This window comes from Centrocercus urophasianus, unplaced genomic scaffold (genome assembly GCF_019232065.1).
Source record: "Centrocercus urophasianus isolate 14NV4802_14NV808 unplaced genomic scaffold, USGS_Curo_1.0 seq_34, whole genome shotgun sequence".
NCBI classification, from domain to species: Eukaryota; Metazoa; Chordata; class Aves; order Galliformes; family Phasianidae; genus Centrocercus; species Centrocercus urophasianus.
Window position 1 is genome coordinate 6,966,838 of NW_024884911.1, and position 14,093 is coordinate 6,980,930.

General features: G+C 51.0%; 2 protein-coding genes across 10 annotated transcripts in view; one reads left to right on the forward strand and one right to left on the reverse strand.

The window, feature by feature from the left end:
• The window catches only part of LOC122166731 (DAB2 interacting protein), an 89,841-nt gene extending 77,992 nt beyond the window's left edge, over window positions 1-11,849 (forward strand). For all 5 annotated transcript variants that reach the window (XM_042830724.1, XM_042830723.1, XM_042830726.1 and 2 more), the window contains exons 11-14: window positions 793-945; window positions 3,872-4,074; window positions 4,761-4,848; window positions 6,950-11,849. In XM_042830724.1, coding sequence (XP_042686658.1) covers window positions 793-945; window positions 3,872-4,074; window positions 4,761-4,848; window positions 6,950-7,117 — 612 coding nt within the window. In that variant the 3' untranslated portion in view covers window positions 7,118-11,849. The remainder of the gene's footprint in view (window positions 1-792; window positions 946-3,871; window positions 4,075-4,760; window positions 4,849-6,949) is intronic.
• The window catches only part of TTLL11 (tubulin tyrosine ligase like 11), a 50,782-nt gene continuing 42,753 nt past the window's right edge, over window positions 6,065-14,093 (reverse strand). For 3 of the 5 annotated variants that reach the window (XR_006170877.1, XR_006170874.1, XM_042830728.1), the window contains one exon: window positions 6,065-8,183. The gene's annotated coding sequence lies outside the window, so the exon portion shown is untranslated. The remainder of the gene's footprint in view (window positions 8,184-14,093) is intronic. The other 2 variants (XR_006170875.1, XR_006170876.1) reach the window with 2 other exon arrangements.

Consider the following 14,093-nt stretch of genomic DNA (forward strand, 5'->3'; position numbering starts at 1 on the left):
TGATTGAAAGTTGTGGAAATGAAGACAGAGCTGAAGGATGGCACAGGAAAGCTTCCAGCACCGGTGCTTTGAATGGAGGAGAAATTTCCCAATCTCTTTGCCTTGTTAATTTGAACAGGTCATCCAGATCCCTTGTGTTCATCCAAGTGGATAATTACTGCTGTTTATAACGAGCCAGGATGGAGGGGAAATAGCTGCAGCTTCACTTCCTCAAGTTGTTAATGCAGCTGGAAGGTGCTGAGCTCGCAGTCCTGCCCTCAGCACCAGTGCCTGCCAAGAGCAGTGCTGCACCCTGGGCCCACTGGCCCTGTGAGCTCCAGGGAGAGCTCGGGAAGTTGGACCTCTTCAGTGCAGAGCCTCACCCAAGAAGAAACCGTTACTTTTCAAGGTGTATTTTTGAAGATGTAGTTTTATCTGTGCAAAGGCTCTGTGGCAAGCAAGAACACAGCGCAATGAAGCAGAGACTGAAGAGCTGAGTGAAGACTCTGCTTGCAGAGCTGACAGCTGCTGCAGTAACCTGGGCCTGTTTGCTTCAGCAGGGTTCCACTGCCGTGCACCTTTGTTTGCCTGTTCCATAGGGATGGCAGAGGGAAGAATTCAACCTGTCAAATGTTTCTGATGCAGAATAATGGGAGGTGCACACCAGGAGGTATTCCTGCCCCTCTGGTAGCTCAATCTGTTCTTTGCTGTTGGAGCAGCGTGGGAGAGGGCTTGGAAGGAACTGCTCTCTCTGGCTTCATGACCTTTCTGTTACAGGTTTTTCTTTTGTTATGGTTGTATGTTTCATTGTAGGCCCCTTCTCCTGTGAACCCCAGTGCCCTGGACCGCACTGCTGCTTGGCTTTTGAATATGAACATGCAGTTTTTAGAAGATGAAAGCATTGACCCAGATTCCAAGCACAGGGATAAGCTCAGGAATAAGGACGAGCTCAGCCAAGCAGAAAAGGTAAAACCTGATTGGATTGAATCAAGTTTCTAAATAGAGAGAGGATTTCCTTGAATGTGGTTGAGCTGCAGCCGGGGGCAGGCCGGCCCCACGCTGCCCCACAGAGGCTGTCAGGCTGTTCAGCCCTGCTGCTCACAGGGCACTGCTGGGGATTGCCTGGGAGGGCTTCACACACTGACTGGAATTGCCCTGATGGAGGCAAGTGAGAAAAGTGGGAGCCAGGAGTCAGGGCTGCTCTGCAGCATCACCTGGAGCCAGCTGGTGCCTGTTGCTTCCCCCTGACTGCAGGGGAAGAAGGGCTTAGAAAATAAATGTACCCAGAGACCAGTAGTAGGATACTGGCACTCTCCTGCCTTACTGCAGGAATATGTAACAAGGAGCAGCTCCCGTGGTAAGAGACTGCAAGGAGACCTAAAAATTAAGTCCAGATTCTGGTCTTGGATGCACTGGGGCCTGGTGTGACATTGCTGATGCAGTGACACTGCTCCAGGCTCTGTGGGGTCTGCCAGCAAGTCAGAGCCAGAGGGTTCAACTGGAGCCCCCAGTGCTGGAGGGGCCCTGAGTGCTGCAGAATTGGCACTTCTCAGCAGCCTGGCACTGTAGGGTGTCTGCACTTGGGTGTTAGGGATGTTTCCTAAACATGCTTTGCTGCATCCCAGCGACCAAGTCGGGTCATGCAGGCTGCAGGCTTCTCCCTTCCTGAACTCTTTCCTCTTTTGCAGCACAGCCATTTCTGGTTTTGTAGCCTTCCCCTGCTCAGTCATATTATTCTGGGGCTCTCACCTTTAAGAGGCAGAGCAGGGAGCGGGAGGTGGGGGCTCCAGTAGTATGGCAGATGGGAGAGCTCAACCTGTTTTTTATGGGTTCTTTCCTCCTTGGGTATTCCTGCAAGCACAGACATGCTCTGATCAGACACTCAGCTCTGAGGTTAGCTGACACTATTTGCACATGTACAGAAATTGTGAATGTGACCTAAGTGGAGACGCTAGTAGGCAGCAAATGAAAGCAGTACTTCCAGATCCGTGCATTGTGCACCTGTGTTATTGCTGCATTTTGGTACTGAAGGGTTTCTGAGAGCTTTGGTGCTACTGCAGCTCTGCAGCAGGGTGGGTGTCCCTCAGCCTGGCCTGGCTGCCTTCTGGCCCTGTCTGGGCTCCCACGGGCAGCAGAGCTCACCAGCACCTGCTCCAGGGGGCTAAGGTCAGGTTAGGAACTCATTTCTGCAGCAAACCGGTCCCTGTCCTAAGGCCACAGGTGTCCCCCCTGCCCTGGTGTCTCACTGCCACGCAGCATCTTTTGTTACTTTACTGTAAAGTTACTGACATCAAAGATCATCGTTAGCATAATCTCTCTTCCCGTTACTGTAAGACTTGAATGGTAACCAAGAGTGAGACAAGTGTTGTAGAGCCAGGAGCGATTCCTTCGGGCTCCAAGGCCTCTCCTGCTATCACTTACACTCATGCTGCTCCTATTTTAAGGCTAGGGTAGGTATTCAATCTTTCCTGTGTGAACGACTCCCTTCTGTCTGACTTCAGTGCTTCTGTGCATCTGTATGGGCATCTTTGTTTCCCATCACTCCAGTTCCACGTGCAAACTGTGTCCTTTCAGTGCCTCAGTAAAAGCTTTGCTAAAGGAAAAAAACAGTGATCTGTTGTGGCCATCTGTGCCCCGGTGGGAGGAGCTCACAGCCCCTTCCCACTCAGCCTTTAGCGTCAGGAGGCCCCTCTGCATCACACGACTTCAGCCTGGAGGAGCTGAGCTCCGTCTGCAGTCAGTCAGTTGGGCAGAGGAGAGGTTTTTCTTAGAGCAGTGCTTATGTGAGCTGGGGCATAGGGCACAGTGGCTGTGCTTTCTCTCCAAAGGAGCTGATCAGGCAGGGCAGCTCCCCAGCAGGTCTCACAGCATCAGGATACAAGGACATTCATAACATGAATGCTTCACGTGGCTGGAGATGGCTGAAGGGCAGGGCTCTGTTCTAAGCTGCAGTCAGTTCAGGATTCAGCATGTTCCTCTTTGCACTTATGCAACTCCTGTGGCCTTGTAACTGCTCTCATGGCCCAGGTGATTTTTTTTTCCAGCCTGACTCACAGCTCCTCACAACATCAGGTGTGTGTTAATTATTCTAAGATCATTACAGTTAAGATTTTTTAATAGATGGATTTCAAAGATAACTTTGAAATTAAAGTCTTAAGACAGATTTGCACTGAATTTTCCTTTAGCAAAGTAAGTTGTGCTGAATGCTCTCAAACAGCTGAACCCAGCTTTGCTGAGTCAGGAAGCTGTTCTCCTAATTGCTTTATGTGATTCTTCTGTTGTTGCTATTTAGCTTCAGCTGTGGGATCGGCACAGCCTGTGGGGTCCTGGCTTCATGCAGCAGTTCTTCTGGGACTGAGCCCTGGCTTGCCATCTGCTTGCAGGGTTTGAGATGTGGGGCTGCAGCACTGCCCCTGCCCGGCTCAGCCTCGAGTGCCCCATCCGGGAGGCAGCTGCACCTGCTCCAACTGGGGCTTGTGCTTTCAGCATCTCCAAAGCACTCTTGTTTATTGACAGGCTGAAGAGCTCACGCGTTAACCCAAAATCCCACTTCAGCTTTTCCTGCCTGTGTTTAGCGCTGCGCGCAGTGTGAGGAAGGTGCATTTGCCATTCAGTCACTCTAACCTGCTTTCCCCATGTGAACTGCTGAACTCTGCTAACAGCCCATTCTCTGAACGTGCCAGCACCGTGCCAGCCCTGCAGGACGCAGCGCCGCTCCCAGCACAGCATGGAGAAGACTGAAGAGGAGGTGTCGGCAAGCAGGGTTATCTGATAAGGGTTTGCAGCTAGGAGAGGGGCAGTCGGGTTGTGGGGAAACCCTGGCAAGGGCAGAGCCATGTGTGATGATGTGCTTCAGGTGTTCTCTCCTCCTGTCTGTCCCCGCGTGCTGTAGTACCAGCAGGACCTGGTGGTGCTGCAGGACAAGTTGCGCATCTCCAACAAGAAGCTGGAGGAGTACGAGACACGCTTCAAATGCCAGGAGGAGACAACGCAGAAACTGATGCTGGAGTACCAGGCCAGGCTGGAGGAGAGTGAGGAGCGGCTGCGGAGACAGCAGGAGGATAAGGAGATCCAGATGAAGGGCATCATCAGCAGGTACAGGGCAGCTGGGGGAGGCAGCAGGGCTGGCATTAGCACTGACCATGCTGTTCAGTCCTGCCAGTTTCACCTTACCTGAGCCGAGCCACGTCTCTGCTTTTAATCAGCACTCACAAAGGAATCTTCCTTCCCTGGCCTTAATCACTTAAGCTCTTGGGCAATGTGCTCTGTGGTTGTCTAGACAAAATTAATAGCCAGAAAAATGATGCACTGAACCATTTGTTTGTGTGTTATCAGCAGGTGGTGGCAATGCCCGTGTCCCTTTTCTGTTTGAACACAGAGCTGCTTGTTGTGTGAGCATCTCAATGTGCCTTAGTGTTGCTTTCTCAGCTGAGGGTTCAGACCTCATCCAGATGCTGAGGGCTGCAGGCTGGGGTCTCTACCATTTCACACCTCCTCCCACATATTGCAGAGGTGCATATCAGCCTTTGCTGTCCAACTAAAGCTGTCCCTGCCCTTTCACTGAGGGCCTTTAGGATACTTTCTGTTCTTCCTATAAAGCATGCTTTTCACAACACCAACCCATACTACAGGGAGACAGGAGCTGCAGGCCTGCAGGGTCCCCTTTCCTCCAGCTGCCCCCAGCTCTCAGATCACTTCCCCAAAGCAGTACAAAACACTACAAAGATGATGCACTCTGCATCTTGAAAACAGGTTTTTATTTTCTTGTCTCTGGCTACCAGGTTGATGTCAGTTGAGGAGGAGCTGAAAAAAGACCATGCAGAAATGCAGGCTGCCGTGGACTCCAAGCAGAAGATCATTGATGCACAGGTGAGTCCCTGACACTGAGGGCTGCAGAACTCTGGGTGACTCTGCCAACATGCAGCCTCCCTGCTGTGCAGCAGCACCAGATCCAGTGCGGTCAGACCACGTGCATGGGGTGCGTCAGCACAAAGCTGCAGGCAGTGACAGGGTGGGTCAGCCCTCAGCAGGACACTGTTCTATTACCAGAGCATTTGCATTCTGCAGCTTTTTCCAGCCTTGGTGTTTGGCACATAATGCGGGGATGTGGGGGTGACAGCAGGCTGAGCAGCGAGGAGGTGGTTGGAGCAAAGTCTAGAGAAGGGCAGAGCCAAGAGAAGGGCAGGGGAATGATAGACAAGAGGAGAGCAAATGCACAGAGCAGGGAAGAAAAGCGTGTCTGCAGGGCAGAGGGAGCAGAGGGGAGGAGGCAGGGCCTGTAGCTTGGAGGAGCATGGAATGGCAGTGCCAGGGGACTGACCTTGTGCAAATGGTCAGCATATGGAGTCAGCACCCTGCTCCCTGCAGGGATGCCCAGAGCCAGGGTCAGTCTGTGCAGGACTGTGCCAGTGCTGGAAGTGCACTTAGTGGTACAGATCAGATGATGGTGCAAAATGCTGTGCTTGGAACAAAGGATCTGAAAATACAGCCCATCATCTTTTCATTTGTTTAGGCAGCTCCAGGTTGTGGCTGGGTGCTAGTGAATTGTAGGCTTTCTCTTAATGACCGTATTAATCTCTTGTGAGTCACCACTCATGACTAATTTACTGTATAACTAATTAAAAAGGAGATGAGATGGTGGTAACTTTGCAAAAAGAATCACTGTTTTCCTGTACAGTAATTTGTTCCAAGCCAGTAAATCAGCACACATTTCCTGCTGCGCTAGGGCAAAGCCTGGCAGGTAAGGGGGAGTGTGGGGCACACAGCTGGGGGCTGCAGCCAGCAGCACCTCCTCCAGGCCCTGCAGTGTTATGGGGCTCTCACCCAAGCCTGTGTGGTGCAGTTTTCTGCTTCTCGTCATCTCACACTGTGTGTGATCCTTGGAGTTACATAGGCAAACTGCTGTGCCCGTCTGTGTTATTTTCATTCTGCCTGCTCTCAGCAGACAGCAGGAATGTGCAGGCATGGCAGGATCAGGCTGCAGCACAGCAGCTCTTGCTCTTGTCCCCATGACACTGCACTGGACCCCTCAGTGTAATCAGTGAGGATAAGCTATGCTATCAGAGCCATCCTGGGAGGCCACAAGTCATTTAAGGCATTTATTTACACTAACAAAATCAATTAAACACTGACAGGAATAACCACCTTGGGAGAGAACTATGCTTTAGAACAGGAATCTTATCGTCTTCATAACAGCTGCAGTTAGAGCAAACAACACAATTTCTGTATCATTGAAAAATTAGAAAAAGTACTTTATCTCCATTTTGTTCAGGACCAATTAACCCTAGTATGATAAAATTAATTCAGCGCAGATTGTGCTTGTTTAAAAGCCTGGTGTGCCAAAGCCTCCACGAGGCTGGGAGCAGGGCGGAAGGACTGACAGGGATCTCCTGTAGCCAGAGCTACTCTCTGAATGGGGTCATGGCTGTAGAACTGCTGCCCAGAATCCCTGCAGCCATGCAGAACTCTGGTGCTCCCCTGCAGATGCTTCTGGAGCTACCTGCAGAAAGGATATTTATTCCTCATAGAAGTAATCCTCAAATTATGTCCTAACCCAGAATTTCAGAGGCTTTTCCTGAAGGAAAAGAAGGCTTTGTACAAACCTGGCACAGCACAGCTCAGCACAGTTCTAATCCAGGCTACGGCCACAGCCATGCCGTCTGACATGGAGCTGCTGGGAGGTTGCAGAGTGCCATGCCCCAGCATCAACCCAGGCACGCACACAGGCTTCTGGCTGGGATGTGGCTGCTGCCAGGCCAGCCTGGAGCACACAGCTTGCAGAGATGTCTGTTCACCTGGCAGCAGCAGGGGAAAACACAGGCAAAGCACTTGTAGACCTGCTATCAGCAGTGGGCTGCTGAGGGGTACTGGTCCCAAAGGCCCACGGTTGCTAGCTCACAACCACTCATGGTGTGGCAGACAGTTCTCCGTGTGTTTCCATTGATGGCTCCCTCCGTCCGCTTCTTTGCAGGAGAAACGCATTGCTTCATTGGATGCTGCCAACGCACGGTTAATGAGTGCCCTTACTCAGCTGAAAGAGAGGTACAGCATGCAGACGCGTAATGGGATCTCCCCCACAAACCCAACTAAATTGCAGATTACAGAGAATGGAGAATTCAGAAACAGCAGTAATTGTTAACCCGTGGAGGGCGCTGCCGCAGGAGGAGGCCTGGCCAGAGAGACCCGTGCAGCAGCAGGTGTGAGCCGCGGCTTCAGAGAACGGCTGCTCTCTCCCCAGAGAACCCAGCTCCTTACTGCGGACGGCGCGCTTGACTGAGCCTTTGTGGGAGATGCTAATGCCAGCACATTGAGGGGACGGAAAGATCAAGTGTGAGATGAGTGGCATAAGGAAATAAGATATATTTGAGCATTGCTGTCACTGTTGGATTTAAATCAGTGTTTAATGTTTAAACAGAAGTAACCTTTTCCTTCCAAGCTGCCCAGAGGATACGCCTCTCCCCTCCCAACAAGGAGTAACGTCCTTGCCACTGCAGTAAGCAAGATGCAGGGAGCTGGGCAGAGCCTGCAGTGGGCAGCACACTCAGTATAGGCAGTGCATGCTGGAGGGCGGCAGGAGCCTGGCCTGCTCCTCATGTGACTCCCCCTGGAGCACAGCCCCATCCCCAGAGCAATCCCTGAGCCTCTGGCCTTCCTTATGTAGCTTTTGTGCTGCCCCTGACTTTTGCAGTGGGTAGCTGTCCAGAGGGCATCTGCACAGCAAATTAGAATTTAATTAACTCTGTCCACACAGGGGCAGAGCCCAGCAGGATGGTCAGGGCTCGCTCAGTACGTGGGGGCCATGTAGAGAATGTGGGGGACACATAGAGGCTGGCTGTGGGGCCCTGGGCGGTCCCTATGAGCAGGATAGGCCCCAGGCGCCTGTGTCAGTGGAGGGAGGATCCGGGCCCTGCAGAAGGATTTTTTGGTTCCACTCCCAGCTTCTGCTCTCACAAACACTGGGGACAAGTCTTTGTAAAGCAATAGTTCCAGGGCACTGCGTTCCCTACCACACACATAACACAGAACAAATTAAAGGTAACCTGAGCTTGCTGTCCTCAAGCTGTGAGTGAGCTGCAGGGTCTGGATTTGCTGCTGGTGCCCACTGTGGAGAGGGGGAGTGCCAGGCTGCAACGTGGCCAGCTTCATGCTTGACAAAGAGTTCATTATGGGGATGTCATGCTCTGTGCAGAGATTATGTACTGTTTCTGGGGAGGAAAAAAAAGGCAAAGAAACAAGAACGGCCATGAAGAACCATGAAGATCGGTAATTGTATTTCTTTTCTTTCACAGTATGCATTAGAAAAAAAAAGAGCCCATTTTCTGGAGTACTGTCCTCTTTAAATTGGGAATGAGCACTGCATGGAAATTAACCGGCCTGAAGAATGTAAAACATGGTCATAAGGGAGTAACCAGCAGGAACAGCAGCCACCACCGAGAGCCCCCTTGTCAGGAGCACTGTGCAGGCATAAGCCAGGATTAGACTTTCCTAACTGCCGAGACACGCAGCCCCGGCACACACAGACGTGTTGCTCAGCAGAGGGGTCTCCTCCTTAACGGGGGATTGTGCCGCTGACCCGCCGCCACGGTGTTTGTTGGTTTGTGGTTGTCCAGTTAGTCCTTCACGACTCCCAGTCTCAGAGCAGGTCACTCGGACCGAGAGCCAGAGAGATTTCTCTGAGACACGGATGACAGTGTACAGTGTACAGGACATCTGCCTATTCCTCCCATAAAGGTTAACACACTGCTGACCGCCTGTCCCAGCTCCTCCTGCCACGTGTAAATGTACAGTCAAAGGTACTAGGACGTTCACTGAGCTCTGCACAGCTTAGGTACCACCTGCAGCCTCGCCGGGCTGCCTGAGCAGGACGTGATGTGCCATAAGCTCTGCACTGCCATGCTGCCCCACAGCCGTAAGGCTCACTAACAGCATCTTTCCTCATGCAATTGCTTTCAAAATTTAAGATGATTTTTTTTTTTAATTTTTGTAAACGTTTGTCTGTTGCCTGGAAGCCCTGGGCCAAGCCTGGTGCGGCTGCAGCTGCTGCAGCTCCGGTCCTCGGAGGAGCGAACGCACTGCTCTGCACTGAGGGCTCCGCACCCCACCAACGCCTGCAGAATGGTGCAAGTGCTCAGAGACCCCAAAAGGAGCTCCTCAGAGAAAAGTAATCGCTAAGTGTTTATGCCAAGTACAGCATGTGGAGAATAGCACAGATGTCTTTGAAGAACCTGACACAGCTGACGAGGTTACAACTGGAGTAAGACCCAGACAGGTTAGGAATACACAGGGTTATGTGAACAGTTTGGTTCGTACACGTAACTTCTGCCGTTGTTCTTTATATACATGATAAGAACCCTGCTAAAAAAGACACTTAAACTGCTCCTGCCCTCAGAAGTATTTTTAGAGTCAGTTGTTTCTGAGCTCCAAAATACTGGTGTTGGGAGAGATGGAAGTTGTTCAATATAAAGGAATGGAAGCACTACCAGGGCACAGGGCAGCGCTTCCATTTGTATGTGAACAAAATCTGGGGGTGCAGTCAGTGCCCTCTTATGAGCTGGAAGAAAGACCCACCCCCAGCACAGCTGATTAGTGCTGAAGCAAAGTGCAGTAAATCTGCTCGCCCCCCCAGCCAAGGCACTGCTTTTATACCACCATTCCCCTTGTTGCTTTATTTCTCCCCAAGATCTGTCAGAAAATCCTGGGTAACCTCGATCACTGAGCACATCACCGAGCACACTGTCCTGCTGCAACAGCAGGCTGCTCAAGTCCTTCTGCAGCCAGTCACTATAACATAAAACCTTCCAAGTTCCACTGCCAATACCTTCTGGAGTTGCTCAGTTTCCTAAGCCAGTATGAAACAGAATTCCAAGTAGAACGAGATCTTTTTACAGTGGAGCTTCCCCCAGCCCCTTGTTCCTGTGTCTCCTTACTCTGCAAATATCAACAACTGGACCTAAGTACAACCTTCCCATGTCAAGGTTTGGGGAATAGGTTCTAAGATCCAGGCTCAGCTCAGTTCTGTTACTTCTGTTTGTGTTCCTCTTATTTATAAACTGTACATTTTCGTATGTGTGTGTGTGTGAGAGAGAGTGGCAGTGCCAGGTGCCCAGCTGCAGCCCCAGCCCTGATGCCTGGCGTAGCAATAGAGGCAATTAATCACAGGAGGTGCTCACAGCACCGCGGCAAAGCAACCACTATGCGTAATGTTTTGTGACCTGCTCCGTTTTCTTTTCCATTCTTGCGCTTTACTAAAATAAGAGGCTGTTCTAGTGCAAACTTGTCAAGGTGTAAACAAGACTAAAACACACTCAGATTTTTATCTTAATACAAGTCTTAATATTTTTTGTAAATGTTTTCAGTGTTTACTGTAACGTATCTATCTCACTAACGGTTGTATATAGTAATTTACTTCTGGTGCTGCTTATTTGGTCAAGATTTGGCTGTATCTCACTGCTGTTCAGCAGAGGTGGACTCCATCTGGCAAATCTGGATCCAGCCCCAGGTTATGATTTCAGCCTCCTCACCACGGGGTACCTGAGGGAAGGAGGAGCAGCCAGGGATCCAGGTTTGAGGTTGGCCCACCTCAAGAATTCTGTTTTAAGAGTTATGATTTGGGGTTTTGTTGATCTGTAGCAAACAATTCTGGAAAAAAGAAAAAATGATGAAAACTTTGTGTAAAGGGGGATTAAATGGACTGAAGGATACTCTGGGGACTCTGCAGTCCCATCCTTTTGGACAGGGATTATGGCTTAAATGCAGTGCCAACTAACTGGAGGACTCAGGTCCTTCCCCACGCCAATTAATACTACAGCACAGTCACCAGCCCCTTTTGCACCAGATTAAGCAAATCCTGCTGCCATCCAAAGAGTCCTGTGTCACTCTGCATTGTCATTTGAGTCTGGTTGGTTTTGTTTTCTGCTTGTAAAGCACTGATTGCACTGTGAGAACATGCTGAGTCCGCCAGCCTGGCAGCCAGCCCGCAGGTCGCAGGACATGGGTTCTGCTGTGAATATTCCTAAAGGGAGAAGGGACACAAGTGGACCTGAGTGAGATACCATGGTCTCTGCTGGGAGAGCAGCCCCCAAATTGCGTCCAACGCTGAGAATGCTCATGGGCTTCTCCTGTTACTTAAATCCATACCAACGTGCAACTTAAGACACACTAAGGTCTGATCCAGGACTCGCAGCACCCTGCCCAGCGTGGAAAGTGCGGGCTTGCAGCCACCACCATTCCCCAGCCCCAGAGGACACTGCTCAGCCACAAGGCTCATCTGTGTGGCCCTGTCCTGCTCGCATCCAGCTGAGCCCTGGGCCAGCCCTGCAGGGCTAACTGGCACCTTTTCCCTCGAGGAATATCAGAGGGAGGGGATGGGGGAGCGAGAGATGACAGAAGCATGGGCTTTCCAAACCAAATCCAGTCTTGAGAGCATCATACAACATTCAGAAACAATCATGCTTGGAAAAAGCACTGACTTCACAGGTTACCTGAGCTGTGACATTGCTGTAAATTCCACGTGGTTCTGCATCAGCTGCCAGCACCCCAAAGTGCAGTCTCCATGTTCACATATTCCTTTATCATACATCACTGTGTCTTAAGATATACCTCTCTCTGTATATCTGCTTAAGCTGATACTTGTTCCTGATAAGCAGTCGCTATGTTTTATATCCTCTTATAAAAAAAAAAAAATCTTTTTGTAAGTATGTTTAAAAACAAAAAAAAATGCAAAGTGGAAGTGTTTGCTGAATCTCCTTCAGCTCCTTTTAAACTATGTAATAATGTACAGAGAAAGTTGTTGGTGTTCAAAGAAATGATGTGGCCGTGCAATTTATGTACATTTGCAATTAGAAATATTAAAGATTTATTTAGATATTTTATGTGAGTGCTCCGGCACCTCTGCTCAATCCTTTCCAGGCTACAGCACCCTTGCCAACTCCGTGCAGCCACGTCCCACCCACATCCTCTGCTCACAGCACATCCCAACCCTCAGGGGTGGGCACAAACCCCATGGGCTGTGCAGAGCTGCTGATGGCAGTGTGTCAGTGCTCGGGCACCAGAACAGCCCTGCAATCCCAGCAAAACCTCCGTCCAGCCCCTGACAGCCCTCCTGCCCAGCACAGTCACGATGCCCCTGGGCACATCCTTCCTGCACGGTGGCCCTGGGTGCACGGTGAGGAGCTGCTGGTGCTGTTCCTGCAGCAGCCACCACGACCTGACCCAAAAGCACTGGGATGCTTCCCCTGTGCAGTAATGGCAGGGCTGGGGCTGCCTCCCTGCTGTGCTCCCAGCACCACACACCTCACCTCTCAAAGGCCCCTCCCTGGCTTTCTCATAAAAATAGCAGAAAATGCAGAGGAGTCATTAAAATGCCAGGTAGCATCAGCACCTCTGCATCATTAACATCACCATAATTAGCTCCTCCAAGAGAGGGGAGAAGACAGGCCGGTGGCATCAAAATGAGGAGAGACGCAAAGAGTACCTGTGGCTCTACAAATGCACTGGGCACTGGCCATGGGCTCCCAGTGGCACCACCTCCCTCTGTCCTGCTCCACCAACGCCAGCAAAACCACAGGGCTGAAATCCTCCCTGTGAACTCACTTTCCCCTCAGCTCCATCCTGACCCCATTGCAGCATTTGCTGCTATCACCTGCACTCAACCACAGCTGCCCTGGGGATGAGCCCAGCAGCCAGCCCTGCGCTGGCCACAGGCTGCACAGGAGGGAGCACTGCCACTGCAAGGGCTTGGAACAAAACAAGTCCTGCCCTCTCTGCACAGCTGAAACCGTTTGTGCTGCCATCCCAAAACAAACTGCAGGAGCTCCCAGGCATCCCACAACATACCTGACACCTCTGTACCCAAGTCTTAATACCTGGGCACAGGAGGTCTGGTCTGGGAGAGGTTTGAGTCTTTTACACGTGCAGTTTAACCTTGTTGGCTTTGAAGGTCAAGAAAGGAAAATCTCTCAGAAAGAAAAAGCAGCCCAGGAAACCCAGAGCATCAGAGTGCTTCAAGGAGGGATTAGTCAGTAACACCTCAATTTGAATAAAACCTCTTCAGCATTCTGTTACGGCTTCATCAGAGCAGAGCTCAACTCTCAGCCGAAAATACCCAGAACAGCTCGGAGCGCTGACAGCTCTCAGCACTGGAGCTCCCAGCCTCTGGCTGCAACCACTCCCAGCAGGTTTGAGCGCAGCACCGCTTGTCAGAAGGGCAAGGCTGGGAGAAGCAAGGCTCAGAATTGCAAATCAGCAGCCAGAACAAGGGGCTGGGAGGCTGGGGATTGCCAACGTGTTTGCTTGAGCTTTTTGATCGGGAGAGTCATTTTAGCCCAAGACTCATCAGCATTAATAAGTTCTTGTTAATTGCACCCTTGCACATCCATATCAAGTTCCGTTATGTCTGATCAATAGGCTGCAGGCTGCTTGTGGTGCCACAGTGCCTCCACCCCAGCGCAGGAGCAGCACAGCCTCAGCTCGAGGCAGCCTTGCCCCACTCCACCACCCTGGCAAAGCTGCCCTCCTCCCCAAAGCTGAGCACCCAGAAGCTCACTGACCAAAGAGCAGTAAAACTCCATAGGAGTTACACATGGGTGCCACTGGCCTTGTTTTCATGAGGGACACGCAGCTGGAGCACAAATGCCCCATGGCCTCTAGCAAAAGAAGCCAAGCAACACGTCTGCCTCCCCTCTCTTCTGCAAGCAGCCATCCCAAGGTGTCAGATCAAGCCTCAAGCAAACGCTCTTTGGAGATGCAATTTGGAGCAGCCAATACACAATCTCCAGAGCCTCAGCCCTAGAGATAGGGAGCAGAGCTGCTCCCTGCCAGAGAAGTCAATAAAAACAGGCGAGCAAAAAGGAGAAGGCTGGAAGAACAAGAGTCATTAGTAGAAGCTTGCTTGTGCTAATTAGATCATTATCTGGAAACTATCGATGCTGCTATTTCAGCTCCTCTTGCTGTTTACAACTTTATTTTATCCATGTCTACCAGGGAAGCACTTCCTGCTGCCAATTCCTCCTCACTCGGAGCCTCCAGCATCTCCCCAGCTCCATGGCAGGACAGGGAAGAGCACAAAGGCTCCCAAATGCAAGCCAGCTCCAGCGCCCCAACACTACCCTGCAGTA